This window comes from Camponotus floridanus, unplaced genomic scaffold (assembly GCF_003227725.1).
Source record: "Camponotus floridanus strain SB8 unplaced genomic scaffold, Cflo_v7.5 scaffold241, whole genome shotgun sequence".
In the NCBI taxonomy this organism is placed as follows: Eukaryota; Metazoa; Arthropoda; class Insecta; order Hymenoptera; family Formicidae; genus Camponotus; species Camponotus floridanus.
The window spans coordinates 140,260-160,957 of record NW_020229372.1 but is presented as its reverse complement, the minus strand read 5'-3'; the positions used below and the strand labels follow the sequence as shown (position 1 = coordinate 160,957).

Sequence of the window (20,698 nt, the reverse complement as noted above, 5' to 3'; positions counted from 1 at the left end):
AAATAAGTACAACATAAAGTATATTTGTAATATTATTTTCCAAATAAAAAATATATTTTAGATATTTTAGATAGATTTTTAGAAGCTTGCTTGGAAAACTCTTTTGCATAATGAAAACGTCATTTTAGACAATTTTTAGATAAGATGACATATTTTTATCAAAGATAAAGATACTTTGTATTTCTTCATCTAGTTAAAGATAAAGATGATTTATTTCTTTATCTAGATAATTATCTAGATACCAGCAAACACTGTCTATAAGTGATTAATTTTTCCTCCAAACTTGATTAAATTGAAGACTAAGTCTATTATTACCTCAACAGGATGCGAGACTGTGGACGAATTCTTCAAGAAATACGTCAATCGCATTGTTCCGATCGTGTTGCGCACTTCAGGCCTCGCCGAAGCCGTATCCTTTTGTGCCGATTGCGCCGTACCTTTCGACAAAATCTTCGAGGACGTTTTTCCATCTTGCTTTGCGTGGCTATTGTCGCGTGTCATCGTATCTAATGACGCTGAAACGATGCGGAAATTGACGAGGAACACGGACGAATTCGCGCGTATGCAGGATTTCCGCCAATTATTTTACTCTCGTCTGCAGGACGTTCTGGTGGAGCTGATACAGAGGCTACACGACGAGGATGACTTCGGGCGTTTTCTCTCAATCCCGGACGTGCGTTTTCCGGCGATGGATCCGCCGCATTTCACGCGAAAAACGTTGGATCTGTGCCTCGATCACCTGGAGTCGTTTGACGTTCTAATAGTAACCACAAGAGAGACACTGACCTGTACGCTAGTTGAACAACAACCAGCGATGCTGCAGAAGATTCTGTTGTATCTCGCGAGTGCCGTACATTCGGCGCGTTCTCAGGAAGATAAGCTTAAGCGATTATATCAGTATGCGTATCTTTGCTCGCGGCTGACACGTGATTTGGCAAAGCCCGTCTTTGATGAGATGGCCGCGTTCCTGATCCGGGACGTGTGCTACAGCTTACTGCATATGATCGAAGGAAACGACAACGAGACGCTCACCACGGCATGCTGCAAGTTTCTGGATTTATTCCTGAGACAAGCACTACCCGCGAGAGCCGCGGAGGTGCAGGACGTCCTCAGATTCGTTGTAGCAAATCTGGTCGGTTTGGCACAGTCAAACACGAGTAGCGTCAACCGAATCGCTGCGAATTTACTCAAGTTCCTCGTGGTGGAGCAAAAAAACGTTTTGCGAGAAGCCATCGCGAAGCTCAGCTCATTCCCGAACCACGAGGTCTTCTGGGATGCGAAGGAAGCTCGCAATGCCATCAGATCAGAAAAGGATAGAAGCACGTTATGTCTCGAGGACGAGCTGGAGGGTTTCCTAGATGCCATAAGCGAGGAGAACGCCGAGTGCACCCTGGAGGACCTCGCGAATCTCACGCAGCAACTGTCGACAAGAAAAAGGGAACTGAAAGAGCTGCATCGGAAGTTAGAGAGGTCGTATCCCGAGGATGGCACCAGTATCCTGCATCGATTGATATTCAAGTAAGCAGACGCTTCGTTCAAAGACCGTTCATTCTTTTCTTTAGCACGCTAACTGATTCTCTTTTCAATTATCTACAGAGTGTCCCATTTGAAAAGTTCCACCCCTCTCATAACTTTTCAGGATCAACGTTTGAAGGAAAACGACTCGGATAAAAGTTGTAGGAAACAAAGGGGGCTATCTAATAGTGACCTTGGATTCGATATTAAAGGTCATTTTCAAGGTCATTAGTAGGTCAACTTTCGTATTTTAAATGGAACTCCTTATTTTTCATTACATATTCTTGTAGCTTACCTCGAGAGCTTTCCAAAACACTATAATTAAGTTAGTTTTCATTAAGTACTTTCCGAGTTATGAGGCTTGAAATCATTTCTTAATTTTGCATAAACCGTAAAATATTTTGTAAAATATTCATTTTTCGATTATCTTATCTTAATAATCTTTTATGTACAAAATAACGAGAGGAATCGATTGGTTGTAATTTGCAATTAAGAATTACATATTTTTTCTCAAAAACAACTATGTGTTTTCTTTACACTAATCGATTCCACTCATTATTTTGTACATAAATGTATTATAGATAAGATAATCGAAGAATGAATATCTTGCTAGATATTTTATCGTTTATGTAAAATTAATAAACCATTTCAAGCCTCATAACACGAAAAGTACTTCAGAGCAAAATATTTTATTATAGTGTTTTGGAAAGCTCTCGAGGTAAGCTATAAGAATATGTAATGAAAAATAGGGGGTTCTATTTAAAAAACGGAAGTTGACCTTCAAATGACCTTGAAAATGACCTTTAACGTCGAATCCAAGGTTGCTGTTAGATAGCCCGCTTTGCTCCCTACAACTTTTATCCGAGTCGTTTTCCTTCAAACGTTGATTCTGAAAAGTTATGAGGGTGGAAGCTTTAAAATGGGGCATCCTGTATATTCTGCAAAACGTTCTTGAAAAATGCATTTCTCAGACTTGCCAAGTTGACGGAATCGTGTAATCCACGTGTATCGATGGAAGCCACAAAGTGTCTCGGTGAACTGGGCCCGACAGATTCCACTGTGGCACTACGACCAGCGGGAAGTCTCGTTCAGGAAGCAAACTATGCGATAGAAATCCTAATCTATCGGTCAGTTGCGATGTTGACGAATTTCCTTGTGGAGAAAGCGGTGAAACTTCGCAAGGTTTTTACATCTTCTTCATTAAAGTTCTATCACTTAGGTTTCAATACGAATTTTGAACTTTTGTGGAAAAACTAAGACGAAAAATCAGATACAAATATTTTGCCAGTTTAATTTTTTCTGATCTATTGTACAGGGTGTATTGGACCACCCGTCCCAGCCGAATATCTCAAAAACCGAGAACAGCAGACAAAAATGTTTCCTACAAAAGTTGTAAGATTTCGAGTAACGCATTACATAGTAATATTAGTATGACCTTGAATAGCGTTGTCAAGGTCACGTAAAGATCACCTTCAATTTCTTAAATGGATACCCCTATTTTTATTACATAATCGTGTAGCTTATCTCGAGAGCTTTCCAAAACACTATAATAAAGTATTTCTTCATTGAGTACTTTTCGAATTATGAGGCTTGAAATCATTTCTTAATTTTGCATAAACCATAAAATATCTAGTATATTCATTTTTCGATTATCTTACTTTAATACTTTTATATACAAAATAATGAGAGGAATCAATTGGTGTAAAGAAAACACATAGTTGTTTTGAAAAAAATATGTAATTGTTAATTGCAAATTACATATTTTTTTCTTAAAAACAACTATGTTTTTTCTTTAGATCAATTGATTCCTTTCAATCAAATGGTGTATCAATTGGTGTAAAGAAAACACATAGTTGTTTTAAAAAAAATATGTAATTGTTAATTGCAAATTAAATATTTTTTTCTTAAAAACAACTGTTTTTTCTTTAGATCAATTGATTCCTTTCAATCAAATGGTGTATCAATTGGTGTAAAGGAAAACACATAGTTGTTTTAAAAAAAATATGTAATTGTTAATTGCAAATTACATATTTTTTTCTTAAAAACAACTGTGTTTTTTCTTTAGATCAATTGATTCCTTTCATTATTTCGTACATAAAAGTATTAAGGTAAAATAATCGAAAAATGAATATTTTACTAGATATTTTATGGTTTAATATGGCAAAATTAAGAAATGATTTTAAGTCTCATAACTTGAAAAGTACTCAATGAAGAAATACTTTATTATAGTGTTTTGGAAAGTGCTCGAGATAAGCTACATGATTATGTAATAAAAATAGGGGTATCCATTTAAGAATTGAAGGTGATCTTTACGTGACCTTGACAACGCTATTCAAGGTCATACTAATATTACTATGTAATGCGTTACTCGAAACCCTACAACTTTTGTAGGAAACATTTTTGTCTGCCGTTCTCGGTTTTTGAGATATTCGGCTGGCACGGGTGGTCTGATACATCCTGTATATCATATTTTCTCTCTGGAGAAAATAAGGATAGAATCTTCTAACAAGTAAATTTTAATTCAAGGTTAGCGCCGATGCTCTTTATGCGATACTGTCAACTTCTTTCGGTCATAAACTATCAGACTCCGAATACACGAAAAATTTATCAAGCATCCTCGGAGAATCCACGCCTCTGAAGATTAATTACATCCGACCATTTGCTCGCGGACGTTGCGTAACACAAATGTCTTTTTGTGTGGATGCCACGAGATTTCGCAACGTTATGAATCCAGAGAATTCGCTGTGGACTGTTCAGAAAAACGAGAATTACGCTGATTGGATTGTCAAATTAACTTGCACCATCGCTGAATGTTTTGCCAATTCTTATCTAGAGAGCTTCCTACCAGTCTGCCGGCTTAGTGTCAAATTTTGCGAGTTAATCCTGCCGAGGATTGTTTATCTTGTCATTCATCGAAACGTTAGTTTCATCGGTACCATGTGCGACTGCATCAATCAATTCTTCAGGTATTATTGCTGGTAATGTAGATTAAATTCAATATACAGGGTGTCCCATTTTCATGGATCACCCTGAATAACTTTTTTAATTTTGATTGTAGAAAAGAATGTTTCAGACAAAAGTTGTATGATTTTAAGGGGCACATAAGACGGTGCCATTAGTTTGACCTTGAAGAGTCACCTGAAGGTCACGTGAAGGTCACCTCCAACTTTTTAAATGGGACATATGCCCTATATGCTTTTACATATTCTTGTAGCTCATCTCGAGAGCTTTCCAAAATACTATAATAAAGTATTTTTCTATTGAGTGCTCTCCGAGTTATGAATCCAGATGAGACTTAAAATCATTTCTTAATTTTACATAAACCGTAAAATATCTTGTAAAATATTCATTTTTCGATTATCTTACCTTAATACTTTTATGTACAAAATAATGAGAGGAATCAATTGGTGTAAAGAAAACACATAATTGTTTCGAAGAAAAAGTATGTAATTTGCATTTAATTACATATTTTTTCTTAAAAGTAACTGTGTATTTTCTACACCAATTGATTCCTCTCATTATTTTGTACATAAAAGTATTAAGGTAAGATAATCGAAAAATGAATATTTTACAAGATATTTTACAGTTAAAATTAAGAAATGATTTCAAGCCTCATAACTCGGAAAGCACTCAATAGAAAAATACTTTATTATAGTGTTTTGGAAAGCTCCCGAGATGAGCTACAAAATATGTAAATGCATATAGGATATCCCGTTTAAAAAGTTGGAGGTGTCCTTCACGTGACCTTCAGGTGACTCTTGAAGGTCAAACTAATGGCACCGTCTTATGTGCCCCTTAAAACCATACAATTTTTGTCTGAAACATTCTTTTCTACAATCAAAATTAAAAAAGTTATTCAGGATGATCGATTAAAATGGGGGATACCCTGTAGATTAAATTTAATATTGATTAAATTAAATTCAATATCGATTGATCCATTAAATCCTAGGCAACATTTTGCAATTAACCATGAAGCGGAGATTACTGCGTCATCGACGTCGAGAAGTGGCGGTTGTGATCAAAAAATCGTACGCTGCATGCTGGACGTGGTGAATCACGTACGGGCGCAGCTACCGAATGATACGACTTTGACGCTCGACTATGTCAACTTGGCCAGAGCTGCGCACAAATGCTCCGCATATTATACGGCTCTGCTGTTTGCGCAGCTCGCCTGCGAGTCGATCTCGTCAGACTACCCAGACTTCAGCAGTGATCCGAGGATCGACTATATCTATGAACGTCAGCCAGTGATTGGTCGGGTGCTGCAAGACATCATGCTGGACACCTACCTGAATATCAGCGATCCGGATGCCACAAGTGGCGCTGGATCGTCGCATCTGCTCGATCAGGACTCCCGAGTGCAGTACTATGCTCGTACCAATTGTTGGGACAAAGTCATCCTCGCCCAGGACATCGAACTATCGTACAACAGCAATCAATCGTCGCTAACAAATGCCAGGACAGAGATGGCGAACGCATTACACCGCTCGGGATTGCAGTTTCTCCAATGGCGCTTTCTGGGCGACTGTCTAGATGAAAGGTTTAGGTAAGGTGTCTAAAATTACGTAAAAATTCATTTATGAAAGAAAAAGTGTCATTATATTTCACAAATATGTAACAGTTATGAGTGCGCCTGGAGACTCGGTAATTGGGATCTACTGGTAACTGATTCTGTTGCTGCCACTAGTCATAACAATCTTCAACCGCAGCACTTACGATTGGGGAACCAGGAAAGTGTGTTTCATGTGCATCATTACGATGCGCTCAAATGCCTTCACGAAAACGATCGACGAGGGACGGAACAGGCGATCGAGCGCGCTCGCGTAAGCGTAATTCGTCAACTGCGAATGATCAGTCTAGAGAGTAGTCGAATCGTCAACGAGAAGCTATCGCAACTGCGACTGTTGCGCGAAATCGAACAGCTGAATTCGGTGGCCGACTCGCCGCAGGAAGAATATTCAAAAGTATTGCAACGTTGGAACGAACACGAGATTAGCCTGACGGGTCAATTCGACTACGTGGAGCCAATTTTATGGCAGCGTATCACCATGTTCCGCATCCGCGAATCCTTGTGGACGAATGCAAACATACAAGAAGCGTTCTTCGCTACTTGCCTAGACTTGGCGAAGGTCGCGGTAAGTCAGGGAGACTTTCAAGTGGCCACCCGAGCACTGGGCACGCTAGGGACGCAGCGAAACTTATCTACGGATTTAGAGAACCAACATCTCTATCAGGAATCCCTCCTGGCATGGATGAAACACGACCAGATCATTGCGCGTCGTTTGTTGCGCAATCTGATCGAGAAAAGAAATCCGAAGCCGAGTCTGAAAGCTAAAGCTCTGCGGGTCTACGGCGACTGGATGGCTGAGACCAAGTCGGAGAATCCGCAGACAATAATACAGAAATATTATCTGGAGTCGATTGAGATCAGCGAGGCTATTGACGAGCAAACATCTGATGTTGTTAGAGAATTATACGACACGCAGGTGAGAGAACAACTGCCCAGCAAACACCAAGTAACATTTATATAACTGTTAGTTGTAATTTCCCACTCAACAATATAACAGTTACATAACATATCTGTTATGTAACTGTTATATTGTTGAGTGGGAAATTACAACTAACAGTTATATAACTGTTACTTGGTGTTTGCTGGGTGTATACAGAGGGACGAAAAAGTAGGGAAACCTTCAAATTTTTCGAAAATTATGCATTTTAGAAACAAATGTTTCAGACAAAAGTTGTAGGGTTTCAAGTAACGCATTATGTAGCAATGTCAGTATGACCTCGAACAGCACCGTCACATAAAGGTCACATAAAAATCAGTTCGAATTTTTTAAATGGAATCCCCTATTTTTTATTATACATTCTTATAGCTTGTTTCAAGAGCTTTCCAAAACACTATATTAAAGTGTTTTTTCATTGAGTATTTTTCGAGTTATGAGGCTTGAAATCAATTTTTAATTTTTCCTAAATCATAAAATATTAATAAAATATTCATTTTTTTATTATCTCATCTTCATACTTTTATGCATAAGATAATGTGAAGAATCAATTGGTGTAAAGAAAAAACATAGTTTTGAAGAAAAAATATTTTATGGTTATGTAAAATTAAGAAATTATTTCGAGCCTTATAACTTGAAAAGTACTTACTGAAAAAATACTTTATTATAGTGTTTTGGAAAGCTCTTGAAACAAGCTACAAGAATATATAATAAAAAGTAGGGAGTTACATTTAAAAAATTCAAAGTGATTTTTATGTGCTATTCAAGCTTATACTGATATTACTACGTAATGCATTACTTGAAATCTTACAACTTTTGTCTGAAACATTTGTTTCTAAAATGCATAATTTTCGAAAAATTTAGGAGTTTCCGGACTTTTTCCTCACCCTGTATAAAAAAAATAACAGGAAAAAAGAATTGTGTGTATAAAATAATTTTTTTATAAAATAGCTTTTCGATTAACCAGTTCACTGTTACACCCGAAATCAATGTTCTATATCAAAAGGGTTGCTCTGGTGAGAGCAAATAAATTCGTATTTTACATAAAAGAAATTAAATTATCTATAAGGGTTTTTTGCGTCGCTGGTGACGAATCAAAGATCAAAATGTCTCCACCGGAACTTATTTGGTCAGCGAGCAACTTTTCAGTGGATCCTCCATAACAATCGGCATTGCATCCATTGAGTGAGATACCAACATCGCTCTGGAGTTGCGTATCACTGTGTTAAAAAGCAGCATTAGGTGTGAGATCTGAATAACTCAGTGGTCTAGAGCAGTTGCCCAGAAAGCGAAAAACTCTGGTTCGATTCCCGATCCAACCACTTGCGCCTCACATATTTTTCTAGTCTGCAAATATTATTTTCTAGCAATTAAAATATTCGTTAGGCTGAAAAATGTGTGCAAGCTTTCTCCACAAGATATGCCATTGCCACAGATGGATTCGTCATTCGTTCAATGGGGTTCATGATCAAATGGGCGTAAAGACACGTCCAACCTCCTTCCACATATATCCCTATCTTTCTCTGGATATTATTAAAGATATAGAATATTATTAAAAATATATTATCTTATATATACAGGATGTCTAAAAGTTCCGGACCGGTCGAATATTTCATAAACTATGCACTTTAGAAAGAAATGTTTCAGACAAAAGTTGTATGGCTTGAAGAGGGCCATTAGATAGTGGCAATAATTTGACATGGGAGTCATTTGAAAGTCACGTGAAGATCACCGTCAATTTCTTAAATGGAACTCCCTACTTTTTATTAAATATTCTGGTAGCTCACATCGAGAGCTTTCCAAAACACTATAATTAAGTTAGTTTTCGTTAAGTACTTTCCGAATTATGAGGCTTGAAATCATTTCTTAATTTTACATAAACCGTAAAATATCTTGTAAAATATTCATTTTTTCGATTATCTTATCTTAATACTTTTATGTACAAAATAATGAGAGGAATCAATTGGTGTAAAGAAAACACATAGTTGTTTCTAAAAAAAAATATGTAATTTGCAATTAACAATTACATTTTTTTTTTTTAAACAACTATGTGTTTTTTTTACACCAATTGATTCCTCTCATTATTTTGTACATAAAAATATTAAGGTAAGATAATCGAAAAATGAATATTTTACTAGATATTTTATGGTTTATGCAAAATTAAGAAATGATTTCAAGCCTCATAACTCGAAAAGTACTCAATGAAGAAATACTTTATTATTTTTTTTGGAAAGCTCTCGAGATAAGCTACACAAATATGTAATAAAAAATAGGGGGTTCCATTTAAGAAATTGAAGGTGACCTTTATGTCACCTTCAAATGACTCTCCAAGATCATTGCCACTATCTGATGGCCCCCTTCAAGCCATACAACTTTTGTCTGAAACATTTCTTTCTAAAGTGCATAGTTTATGAAATATTTGACCGATCTGGGACTTTTGGGGCACTCTGTATATATATATATATATACAGCGTGTCCCAAAAGTATGGACACACCTGATTTTCTTGGAAAATAAGCATGCTAGAAAAAAACGTCAAGAACAAAAGTTTCGGGAAATCAAACGGTGCATCTAAGAGTGATCTTGAGTTTGACCTTGAGCTTGACCTTCAAGGTTATTTGAAGGTCAAAGTGTTTTCTTTAAATGGGAACCCCTATTTTTGATTGTATATTCTTATAGCTGACCTCGAGAGCTTTCCAAAACACTATAATAAAATATTTTTCCCTCAAGCATTTATCGAGTTATGAGCAGCACGATTAAACATTTGCCCCTAGCAGCGTACATTTGCCCCTAATCAAGATAGAGTGTAATAGAACCGAAAAAAAAAAAAAAAAAAATACAAAAATGTATCATTTTTTACCTGATTAGCTGTAACATATATTTTTTTATTTTCACGACCAGAAGACGCGAAATTTTCTGTTTTGAAATTTGCGTCATTTGCCGCCTAGGCAATGCTAGTTTGTCTATTTAATCCGTCGCTGGTTATGAGGCTTCAAATCATTTCTTAATTTTACATAAACCGTAAAATATCTTGTAAAATATTCACTTTTCGATTATTTTACCTTAATACTTTTATGTACAAAATAATGAGAGGAATCAATTGGTGTAAAGAAAACATACAGTTGTTTTTAAGAAAAAATATGTAATTTGCAATTAACAATTCCATATTTTTTCTTAAAAACAACTGTATGTTTTCTTTACACCAATTGATTCCTCTCATTATTTTGTACATAAAAGTATTAAGGTAAAATAATCGAAAAGTGAATATTTTACAAGATATTTTACGGTTTATGTAAAATTAAGAAATGATTTGAAGCCTCATAACTCGATAAATGCTTGAGGGAAAAATATTTTATTATAGTGTTTTGGAAAGCTCTCGAGGTCAGCTATAAGAATATACAATCAAAAATAGGGGTTCCCATTTAAAAAAAACATTTTGACCTTCAAATAACCTTGAAGGTCAAGCTCAAGGTCAAACTCAAGGTCACTCTTAGATGCACCGTTTGATTTCCCGAAACTTTTGTTATTGACGTTTTTTTCTAGCACGCTTATTTTCCAAGAAAATCAGGTGTGTCCATACTTTTGGGACACGCTGTATATATATATTGTTACGCCCGCGGCGAGGACTTCGACTATTATCGAAGACGCGCGCGGAGAGATCGGCCGTTCGCGAGTCGCGCGAAATGAAAGACACTTATACAAGGAACTCGGAACTCTTTAATGCCAAACACAGAACAACACAGAACAACGTAATCACAGAAACACAATATTAGTAATTCGGCTCGGCACGATATACAAACGCGTCCGCGCAGCTTGACAGCTGGAACCGAACTCAGATGACAGGCGCTCCTGTCAACAACCTCTTGACAACGCGCTTCTTTTCGTTAATCGGCGCCGTCCCGATGAACACGGACATCAGGGCCGTAACACTATATATATATATATATATATATATATATATATATATATATATATATATATATATACACGTCTTCACAGGTCGCGTTGGCACGTTTCGCTGATGCACAATATGATCAGATCAGTGCGTATATGAACTCTCCAATATACGAGTCATTAAAAGAATACGCTCGCAGCAACGATCCGAGGATCCCAATTGTAGATCAGGACCAGATGAAGAATCAGGATATCAAACGTGCTGTAATAATCAGCCAGAAGCAATCGACGAATGATGCGGCCGAGTTGAAGAACATTGAGCAAGAGAAACGTAATTATCTCGCACAGGCTCTAAAGTATTACCTGAAGACGCTGTGTAACAGCGAGGAGCACAATCTGCTCATTTTCCGATTGGTAGCGCTCTGGTTGGACAACATGCTCGATAACGAGGTGAACGAAGAGCTGCTGGATGAATTAGATAACGTGCCATCTTTCAAGTTTGTGCCACTAGTACCGCAATTAGCTGCCCACATAAGCAATGATCTCAAACACCAGCGAAGCTTTTCCACGCGGATCTTCAGGATCCTTGAGCGCTGCGCTCTGGAACATCCGTATCACACATTGCCCGTAGTATTGGCATTGAAAAATCTACATAATGATCCAGGATCTACAGTTCTGAAGGAGGAACGTCGCGTGCTAGGCGCCAAGAAGCTTCTTAAGCGATTGACTGAATCACCTGTGCGCGATATCGTTCTAGAAATGGAGAATTTATCACGGGCGCTGTTGAGTCTCGCTTATTGGCAACCCAAGGGAAAGTGTACCGGAAAATCTTACACGATACCGCGAGATCAATTGATATCTAAGGTACTTTTAAGAGAATACTTATATGATTTATGGTTCCTTCACTGATAAAAAAATTATAATTTGGATACTTATTTTTATAGTAAATTTTACTATAATACTGGTAATGTAAACTAATATACGCATGGTACCGAGAAACATCATTTCTTAATTTTACATAAACCATAAAATATCTTGTAAAATATTCATTTTTCGATTATCTTGCCTTAATACTTTTATGTACAAAATAATGAGAGGAATCAATTGGTGTGAAGAAAACACATAGTTGTTTCTAAGAAAAAATATGTAATTTGCAATTAACAATTCCATATTTTTTCTTAAAAACAACTCTATGTTTTCTTTACACCATTGATTCCTCTTATTATTTTGTGCATAAAAGTATTAAGGTAAGATAATCGAAAAATGAATATTTTACAAGATATTTTATGGTTTATGTAAAATTAAGAAATGATTTCAAGCCTCATAACTCGAAAAGTACTTCATGGAAAAATAATTTATTATAGTGTTTTGAAAAGCTCTCAAGATAAACTGCAAGATAATGTATAAAAAATATAGGGTTCCATTTAAAAAATTGAAGTTGACTTTCACATAACCTTGACAACGCTATTCGAGGTCATAATAACGTTACTGTGTAATGCGCCACGTAAAACTCTATAACTTTTGTATGAAACATTTTTGTTTAAAATGCGTATTTTTCGAAATATCAAGGAGTATCCAGACTTCTTCCTAACTCTGTATATGCTTGGCGCTTTAAGATACTATAAATTATAGTAAAATTATGATAATTTCAACTATAATTTTTTATCAGTGATTTAAGAGAATCCTCGCAATTTTCGAAATCTGATTGATCGATTTTTCCCCCAGATCAAAAACTTGGACAACGTTCTCCTACCGACTCTGAACTTACTTGTGAGGCCATCGGGCAATTATGACAATGTAGTCGGTGTAAGAGCATATCAGGAAACCTGCGAATTCGTCGGTGGCGTAACCGCGCCCAAAAAAGTCATCTGCGTCGGTACTGATGGCGTGCAGCGCCGACAATTGGTCAAGGGCAAGGATGACCTACGGCAGGATGCAGTAATGCAACAGGTGTTTACCGTAATGAATACGCTGTTGCGCACATGTAAAGAGACGAAACAGCGAAATCTGCGCATCAGAACTTACAAAGTAGTGCCGTTGACGCAGAGGTCAGGTGTGCTGGAGTGGTGCGACAACACAGTGCCCATCACGGCAACTTTGATAGGCAATTCGGGCGGTATACATAAGAGGTATTATCCGCGTGATCTGACCGCTGAAGCGGCCAGGAACAAAATGAAGAATGTTGCACAAGAATCGAATGAGGCAAGAACAACATCCATTTTTTTAAATATTGATTAAGATTCCCTGTGTCCTAATTAAAATTGTACTCAACAATTTTGTTCAGGGTTGGCATGTTTTAAACAATGTGTTTAAAACTGTTTGATTAAAACTTGTTTAAAACAGTGGACACTTACTGTTTAGAACCGTTCGAAATATCGCAAATAAAATATATGATTATTTGGAAAAGAAATTGTAAAGAAAATCAAAAACAAACAAAAACTAATAGATGTGTATATTGCAAAAAAGTTTGTGTTTTAGTGTTTTTAGTTTCTTATCTATATTTATGTAACACATACAGATATAAAAATATAAAATAATAAATAATAAATAATAAAATAAAAATGATAAGATGGGTATTATTTTAGCAGAATTTTTATTTTTGGATATTAAATAACAATCAATACAATAAAGATTACTTAGAAGATATTGACTGACTTTACATTTTATATTTTAGCATTTTAAATTAATAGGACATAACTCATAGCAGGACAGTAGTTCTAAAAAAAAGTTCTTCTTTTAAAAAGAAGAATTGAGGTTTTTTCTTTTATTTATAATAATATTTATGTTGAGAGTTAAGGATAAGGTTACTTAATAAGAATAGGAAAGGAACCAAAATATTATATATTAAATATTATTAACTAGAACTTTTTTTCTCCAAAAATAAATAACTCCAAAAATAAATGTTCTGCTAAAATAGTACCCATCTTATTATTTTTATTTTATTATTTATATTTTTAATAACGTTGTCAATTTTGGCAACGTTATTTACAGTTTAACGCTAGCGAAAAATTTAAATAAATATTAATATTAATAAATATAAATATTAATAAATAAATATTATATAGTATTTATAATAAATATTATATTATATTATAATATTATATAATATTATAATATTATAAAAAACTTGTTTTTTTTTATTTTAAACAAAAAACATTTTTTTTGTTTAGGACAATGTTTTTTGTTTTGTTTGTGTTTTTAAATAAAGTAAAAAAACATGTTTTAAACAAAAAAACATATTTTAAACAAGCAAAAAACACTTAATAACTTTGATCTGTGTAAATATTAATAATTATTTATATTTATTAATATTTATATTTATTATAAATATGTATAATATTATAAATATTATAAATATTTATAATATCTATAATATTATATATATTTATAATAAATATAAATATTAATAAATATAAATAATTATTAATATTTACACAGATCAAAGCTATTAAGTGTTTTTTTGCTTGTTTAAAACATGTTTTTTTGTTTAAAACATGCTTTTTTTGTTTAAAACATGTTTTTTTTTACTTTACTTTTACTTAAAAACACGATTAAAACAAAAAACATTGTTCTAAACAAAAAAAACAATGTTTTTTGTTTAAAATAAAAAAAAAATAAGTTTCTTGCCAACCTTGAATTTGTTCTTTAAAACTTTCTTTTTCTATACTTATCCAGGTAAAGTTGAAAGTTTTCCTCGAGTGTTGCCAACGTATGCGACCGGCGTTTCATCACTTTTTCGAAGAGAAGTATCGATCACCCGAGACCTGGGTCGAGAAGACGCTCACGTATACGCGCAGCGTTGCCACCACATCCATCGCAGGTTACATTTTGGGCCTCGGCGACAGGCACTTGAGTAATATCCTCATCGACGAGCATACCGCTGAAGTAGTGCACATTGATTTTGGCGTGGCTTTCGAACAGGGCAAGGTTTTGCCTCTTCCGGAGACCATTCCTTTCAGGTATTCGAGAAATCATCGCTTCTTATATCTTACTATGTGTCAGGGTCAGTGTTTGCTGATATCTAGATAAAATTATCTAGATAATCATCTAGATAAAGAAATGGCTCATCTTTATCTTTAATTAGATGAAGAAATACAAAGTATCTTTATCTTTATCTTAGATGAAAAATATATGTCATCTTATCTAAAATTGTCTAAGATGACGTTTTCATTATGCAAAAAAGTTTTCCAAGCATGCTTCTAAAAATCTATCTAAAATATCTAAAATATATTTTTTATATTATTATTATTAATATGTTATAAATATATTATTATTACATTATTAATATATTATAAATATATTATAAATATAAATTAATAAATAAATATTTATCATATCATTTATATATCTTTTTGCTATTATTTAAATATTCTTTAGGAAAAGAGAAAGAATATGTGTTTATAATTTTAATATCCCATTTATAATCTGCATCACATTTTTTACAAATATTTATAGTCTTCTAAAATAAACAAAAATATCTAGATAATTATTTAGATTAATAATCGTAATAATTATCTCATCTTTCATCTAGATTAAGTAAAAAAATCATCTTTATCTCATCTAAGATAAATTTACGGATTTTTATCTTTATCATTATCTAGACAATTTTGAAATTATCTACAGCAAACACTGATCAAGGTTGGCAAAAAACTTATTTTTTTATTTTAAGCAAAAAACGTTTTTTTTTTAGAACAATGTTTTTTGTTTTAATTGTGTTTTTAAGTAAAGTAAAAAAAAACATGTTTTAAACAAAAAAGCATGTTTTAAATAAGCAAAAAAAAACACTTAATAGCTTTGATCTGTGTAAATATTTAAATTTTTCACTAAATCTTTCTTGTTAACTGTAACGTTGCCAAAATTGACAACGCTATTAAAAATATAAATAATAAAATAAAAATGATAAGGTGAATATTATTTTAGCAGAATATTTATTTTTGGAGTTATTTATTTTTGGAGAAAAAAAGTTCTAGTTAATAATATTTAATATATAATACTTTGGTTCCTTTCCTATTCTTATTAAGTAATTTCATGCTTAACTCTCAACATAAATTATAAATAAAAGAAAAATAAAAAATCTTAATTCTTTTTTTTAAAAGAACTTTTTTTTTAGAACTACTTACCTGCTATGAGTTATATACTATTAATTTAAAATGCTAAAATATAAAATATAAAATCAGTCAATATCTTCTAAGTAATCTTTATTGTATTGATTGTTATTTAATATCCAAAAATAAATATTCTGCTAAAATAATACCCATCTTATAATTTTTATTATTTATATTTATACATTCTTATTATTTATATTTTTATATCTATATGTTACATATAGATAAAAAACTAAAAACACTAAAACAAAAGCTTTTTTGCAATATACACATCTATTAGTTTTTGTTTGTTTTCGATTTTTTTTACAATTTCTTTTCCAAATAATCATATATTTTATTTGCGATATTTTAAACGGTTTTAAACAGTAGTTTAAAACATGCCAACCCTGCTATGTGCGATGTCTAATCTTTTTTTAAATTATCTTTCAATTGACATTATTACATCACTGTATATTCTCTCTACCGTAGATTAACCAGAGACATTGAGGTCGCCATGGGTGCTTCCGGTATTGAAGGTACTATGAGACGCAGCTGCGAAGTGACCATGACGATGCTACGCGATCAAAGGCAAATTATCATCACCCTCCTTCAAGTCCTGCTGTACGATCCGCTTTTCACGTGGGCCATCACTCCAGAGAAGGCGTGTAAAATGCAGAGCGACGTCGTAAGAAGCTACTCGGAAAACAGCGGGCGAGGTAAAGCAAATTGAACAAGCAAGAAAAAAATATTGATATTATATTAATATTGATACTAGGCATAATTAAGAAACCTTGAAGCTAAGGTTGTATAGGGATGTCTCACTATTTTCTAAAAATATGCAGAATATTTACAAGTGATGGGATTTTCTCCGAAGCTTAAAATCAAAAAATGTTTTAAACATTTATAGGATTTTCTTAAAGAGAAAATTGATAATCTTGAATTTTAATTAAATTTATTTTTTGTGTATTTAAGAATTTATATTGTATTTGATGTGTGTGTGTGTGTGTCATGAAATTTTATATAAATTATAAAATATCTTATTATAAACTATTCAATTTTTGGCTAGCCTACTCTTATTACTTTTTATGCCAAATATTGTGAATTTAATATATAAAATATATATATTTTATACAGAGTGTCCCAAAAGTCCCAGACCGGTTGAATATTTCATAAACTGTGCACTTTAGAAAGAAATATTTCAAACAAAAGTTGTATGGCTTGAAGGGGACCATCAGATAGTGGCAATGATTTGACTTGGGAGAGTCATTTGAAAGTCACGTGAAGATCACCATCAATTTCTTAAGTGGAACCATCTATTTTTATTACATATTCGTGTAGCTTATCTCTAGAGCTTTCCAAAACACTATAATAAAGTATTTCTTCATGAGTACTTTTCGAATCATGAGGCTTGAAATCATTTCTTAATTTTGCATAAACCATAAAATATCTAGTAAAATATTCATTTTTCGATTATCTTACCTTAATACTTTTATGTACAAAATAATGAGAGGAATCAATTGGTGTAAAGAAAACACATAGTTGTTTTAAAAAAAAATATGTAATTGTTAATTGCAAATTACATATTTTTTTTTAAACAATATAAGGTAAGATAATCGAAAAATGAATATTTTACTAGATATTTTATGGTTTATGCAAAATTAAGAAATGATTTCAACCCTATAACTCGAAAGGTACTCAATGAAGAAATACTTTATTATAGTTTGTTATAGTGTTTTGGAAAGCTCTCGAGATAAGCTATACGAATAAAAAATAGGGGGTTCCATTTAAGAAATTGACGGTGATCTTCACGTGACTTTCAAATGACTCTCCCATGTCAAATCATTGCTACGGCCCCTTTCAAGCCATACAACTTTTGTTTGAAACATTTCTTTCTAAAGTGCATAGTTTATGAATTATTTGACCGGTCCAGGACTTTTGGGACAATCTGTATATTAAATTCATAATATTTGGCATAAAAAATAATAAGAGTAGGATAGCCAAAAATTTATATAAAAAAAATTCAATATATATATATATATATATATATATATATATATATATATAAATTAATTGTTCTATTTAAATTAATAAGTAATAATTTAAAGTAATAAGAGTAGGATAGCCAAAAATTTATATATAAAAAATTCAATATATATATAAATTAATAGTTCTATTTAAATTAATAGTTCTATTTAAAAAAATTAAGTTTATCTGCATATGACTTTGAAAAATAACTTCAATTAAAATTCAATATTGTTGATTTTTTTCTCTCAAAACTCCATAAATTTTATCTGAAACTTTTTTTACGTGACGTCATGTTTCGGAAAAAATCTAGCCCGACATGCTCGTGAATCCTAATATATAATGTTTATACTTTTTCAAAAGACACAATTATTCTGATTCAAACCAGAATACATTGCAATGTGTTTTGATATACTAATTACTAATTTTTATTTGTTTTTCAGCACCTGTAGAGACAAATAAGATCGCCAAGAGAGCTCTTTTGAGGATTGAACAAAAACTCCGGGGAACAGAGGATGGTTTAGTGTCGAGCGTTCCGGGACAGGTCGAGAGATTGTTACAAGAGGCGCGAGACCCCGCGAATTTATGCCGGGTTTATTGTGGCTGGCAGCCATATCTGTAAATATTAATAAATAATATTTTATATAAGTTTTATATTTTTATATAAGTTTTATATTTTGCTTAACTTATAATATAACACACTCTAGTTATGTCTCTTTTTATATTCATTAAAATATTAAAGTTATACTTTATAGTTATAGTTCATTAAAATATTAAAGTTATCGTTTATAGTAATATTAAAGTTATAATAGAAATTTTTGAGAAATAAATTTTCGAATTAATAAAATTATTTTCTTAAACCTTTTATATCTGCGTAAACCATTTTAAGATTTTGTTGCAGTGACGTTAAGAAATCGAAATATCGAGATTTAAGATTTCATTCGAAAATCTATTCGTCAGAGTGAAGTAATCTTTAATCAACGTTTCATTCAATGAGTGAAATTTTTTTTAGGTTTACTGATTGGGGCTGTTATTGTAGAAAATTTGCGGAGTTTTAGAAATTCATTTGACAACCAATAAATATATTTTATACAATGAGAAAAAATATAACTGTTAATTGCAAATTAACATTAGAAAACGCAATACAAAAATTTATTTTGGAAAATTGTCTCACCGCTCACCGCTATGCAATGTTTCTCAAATTTCTGCCAGGAATAAAGTCTGCAAGTCGCGATACTAATAAAAGATCAAAAGGAGCTATTTCTATTATTTAATTTCTGATATTTTTGACAAGTTCAATATGAAATTCAAAATATTAAATTGATTGGAACCAATAGGATAATGGAATATTATCCGTTTTGCCTACTTGAAGTATAAAAAGTAAAAGTTTAATTATTAAATAAATTATATCCAGTTTTATAAATTAAATTTAATTATTTTCACCCCTTTATTATTAATTTTATTAAATTATATTAGTTTTTCGCTATGTGAGATAAAACTATGAAATAACATTGTCATATGTCATATATAACCGATTATAATTTTTAAGAAGAATAATAAATTACCGATAATATTTATAAAAAATATTCAATTTTATTGCATTTATATAAACATTAATATAAATGTGTTTACTGATATCGAATCGATATTTCGCTTTTTAATATTTCTGCTGTAATAATTTCAATTACTGAAACATATATTGCTACTATATTTTTCATTTGAAATATTACACCTTTCAATAGTATTGTAGAAATTTATCACGAATATTACAGAAATAGTATTGCAGAAATTTATCACGAATATTATAGAAATATTTATCCGTTTATGCAACACTTCTTCAATATTTCAATATTTGTAATCATTTCAAATACAACTTTGCTGAAAGATTTCGATAATATTATTGAAATATTACTTTTTCTGATAAATGAATATTTTGAAATTTTTTAAAATATATAAATACACTCCCATAAGAATATTTTAATATACACAATAAATAGGCTACTTCCTATTTATCAGTTTAATTTCTGATAAATTGACTTAATTTCAAATAATCTGTTTAATATTTTGAATCCCAACAAGGAATCCAGATTATTAAATAAATTATTTTAAAGTCAGTGTAATAGAAATTAAACTGATAAAAAAAATTGCTGCAATGTAACAACAATGGTCTGTGCTTTGTATCGATACCGAAAGATTGCAAAAACGTTGCATAGATCTAACATTGAAACATTGTAATATTGCATAGAAGTTGCGAAATATTTTTGTAACATTATACTGCAAGCTTGCAGCAACATTAAAACGTCCGCCCTTAGAAATATTATAATATAAGATTATAATAATATAAGATTATAATAATGTTATGATGTATTTGTAATATTAAAACGCGTTTTGCTACAAATGCAGACACCGTTTTAAATTAAATAAATAATTTTGAAAGTATAAAAAATGTTTAAGAAAGATGGGAGAAAATGCCTTTCATAATTCGGAAAGTACTTAACGAAAACTAACTTAATTATAGTGTTTTGGAAAGCTCTCGACGTGAGCTACCAGAATATTTAATAAAAATAGGTGGTTCCATTTAAAAAATTGACGATGATCTTCACGTGACTTTCAAATGACTCTCCCATGTCAAATCATTGCCACTATCTGATGGCCCTCTTCAAGTCATACAACTTTTGTCT

General features: G+C 32.3%; 1 protein-coding gene across 5 annotated transcripts in view; it reads left to right on the top strand.

Annotated features, from left to right (window-relative positions):
- The window catches only part of LOC105248156 (serine-protein kinase ATM), a 30,645-nt gene extending 11,320 nt beyond the window's left edge, over positions 1 to 19,325 (top strand). For 3 of the 5 annotated variants that reach the window (XM_020026518.2, XM_011252788.3, XM_025409125.1), the window contains 11 exons: positions 324 to 1,518; positions 2,487 to 2,697; positions 4,042 to 4,481; positions 5,465 to 6,061; positions 6,137 to 7,001; positions 11,017 to 11,775; positions 12,637 to 13,113; positions 14,587 to 14,870; positions 16,485 to 16,711; positions 18,461 to 18,635; positions 19,030 to 19,325. In XM_020026518.2, the coding sequence (XP_019882077.2) occupies positions 324 to 1,518; positions 2,487 to 2,697; positions 4,042 to 4,481; positions 5,465 to 6,061; positions 6,137 to 7,001; positions 11,017 to 11,775; positions 12,637 to 13,113; positions 14,587 to 14,870; positions 16,485 to 16,711; positions 18,461 to 18,635; positions 19,030 to 19,075 (5,276 nt within the window). In that variant the 3' untranslated portion in view covers positions 19,076 to 19,325. Of the gene's footprint in view, positions 1 to 323; positions 1,519 to 2,486; positions 2,698 to 4,041; positions 4,482 to 5,464; positions 6,062 to 6,136; positions 7,002 to 11,016; positions 11,776 to 12,636; positions 13,114 to 14,586; positions 14,871 to 16,484; positions 16,712 to 18,460; positions 18,640 to 19,029 lie in introns of those variants that run through there. The other 2 variants (XM_020026519.2, XM_011252790.3) reach the window with 1 other exon arrangement.
- The last annotated feature ends 1,373 nt before the right edge of the window (positions 19,326 to 20,698 follow it).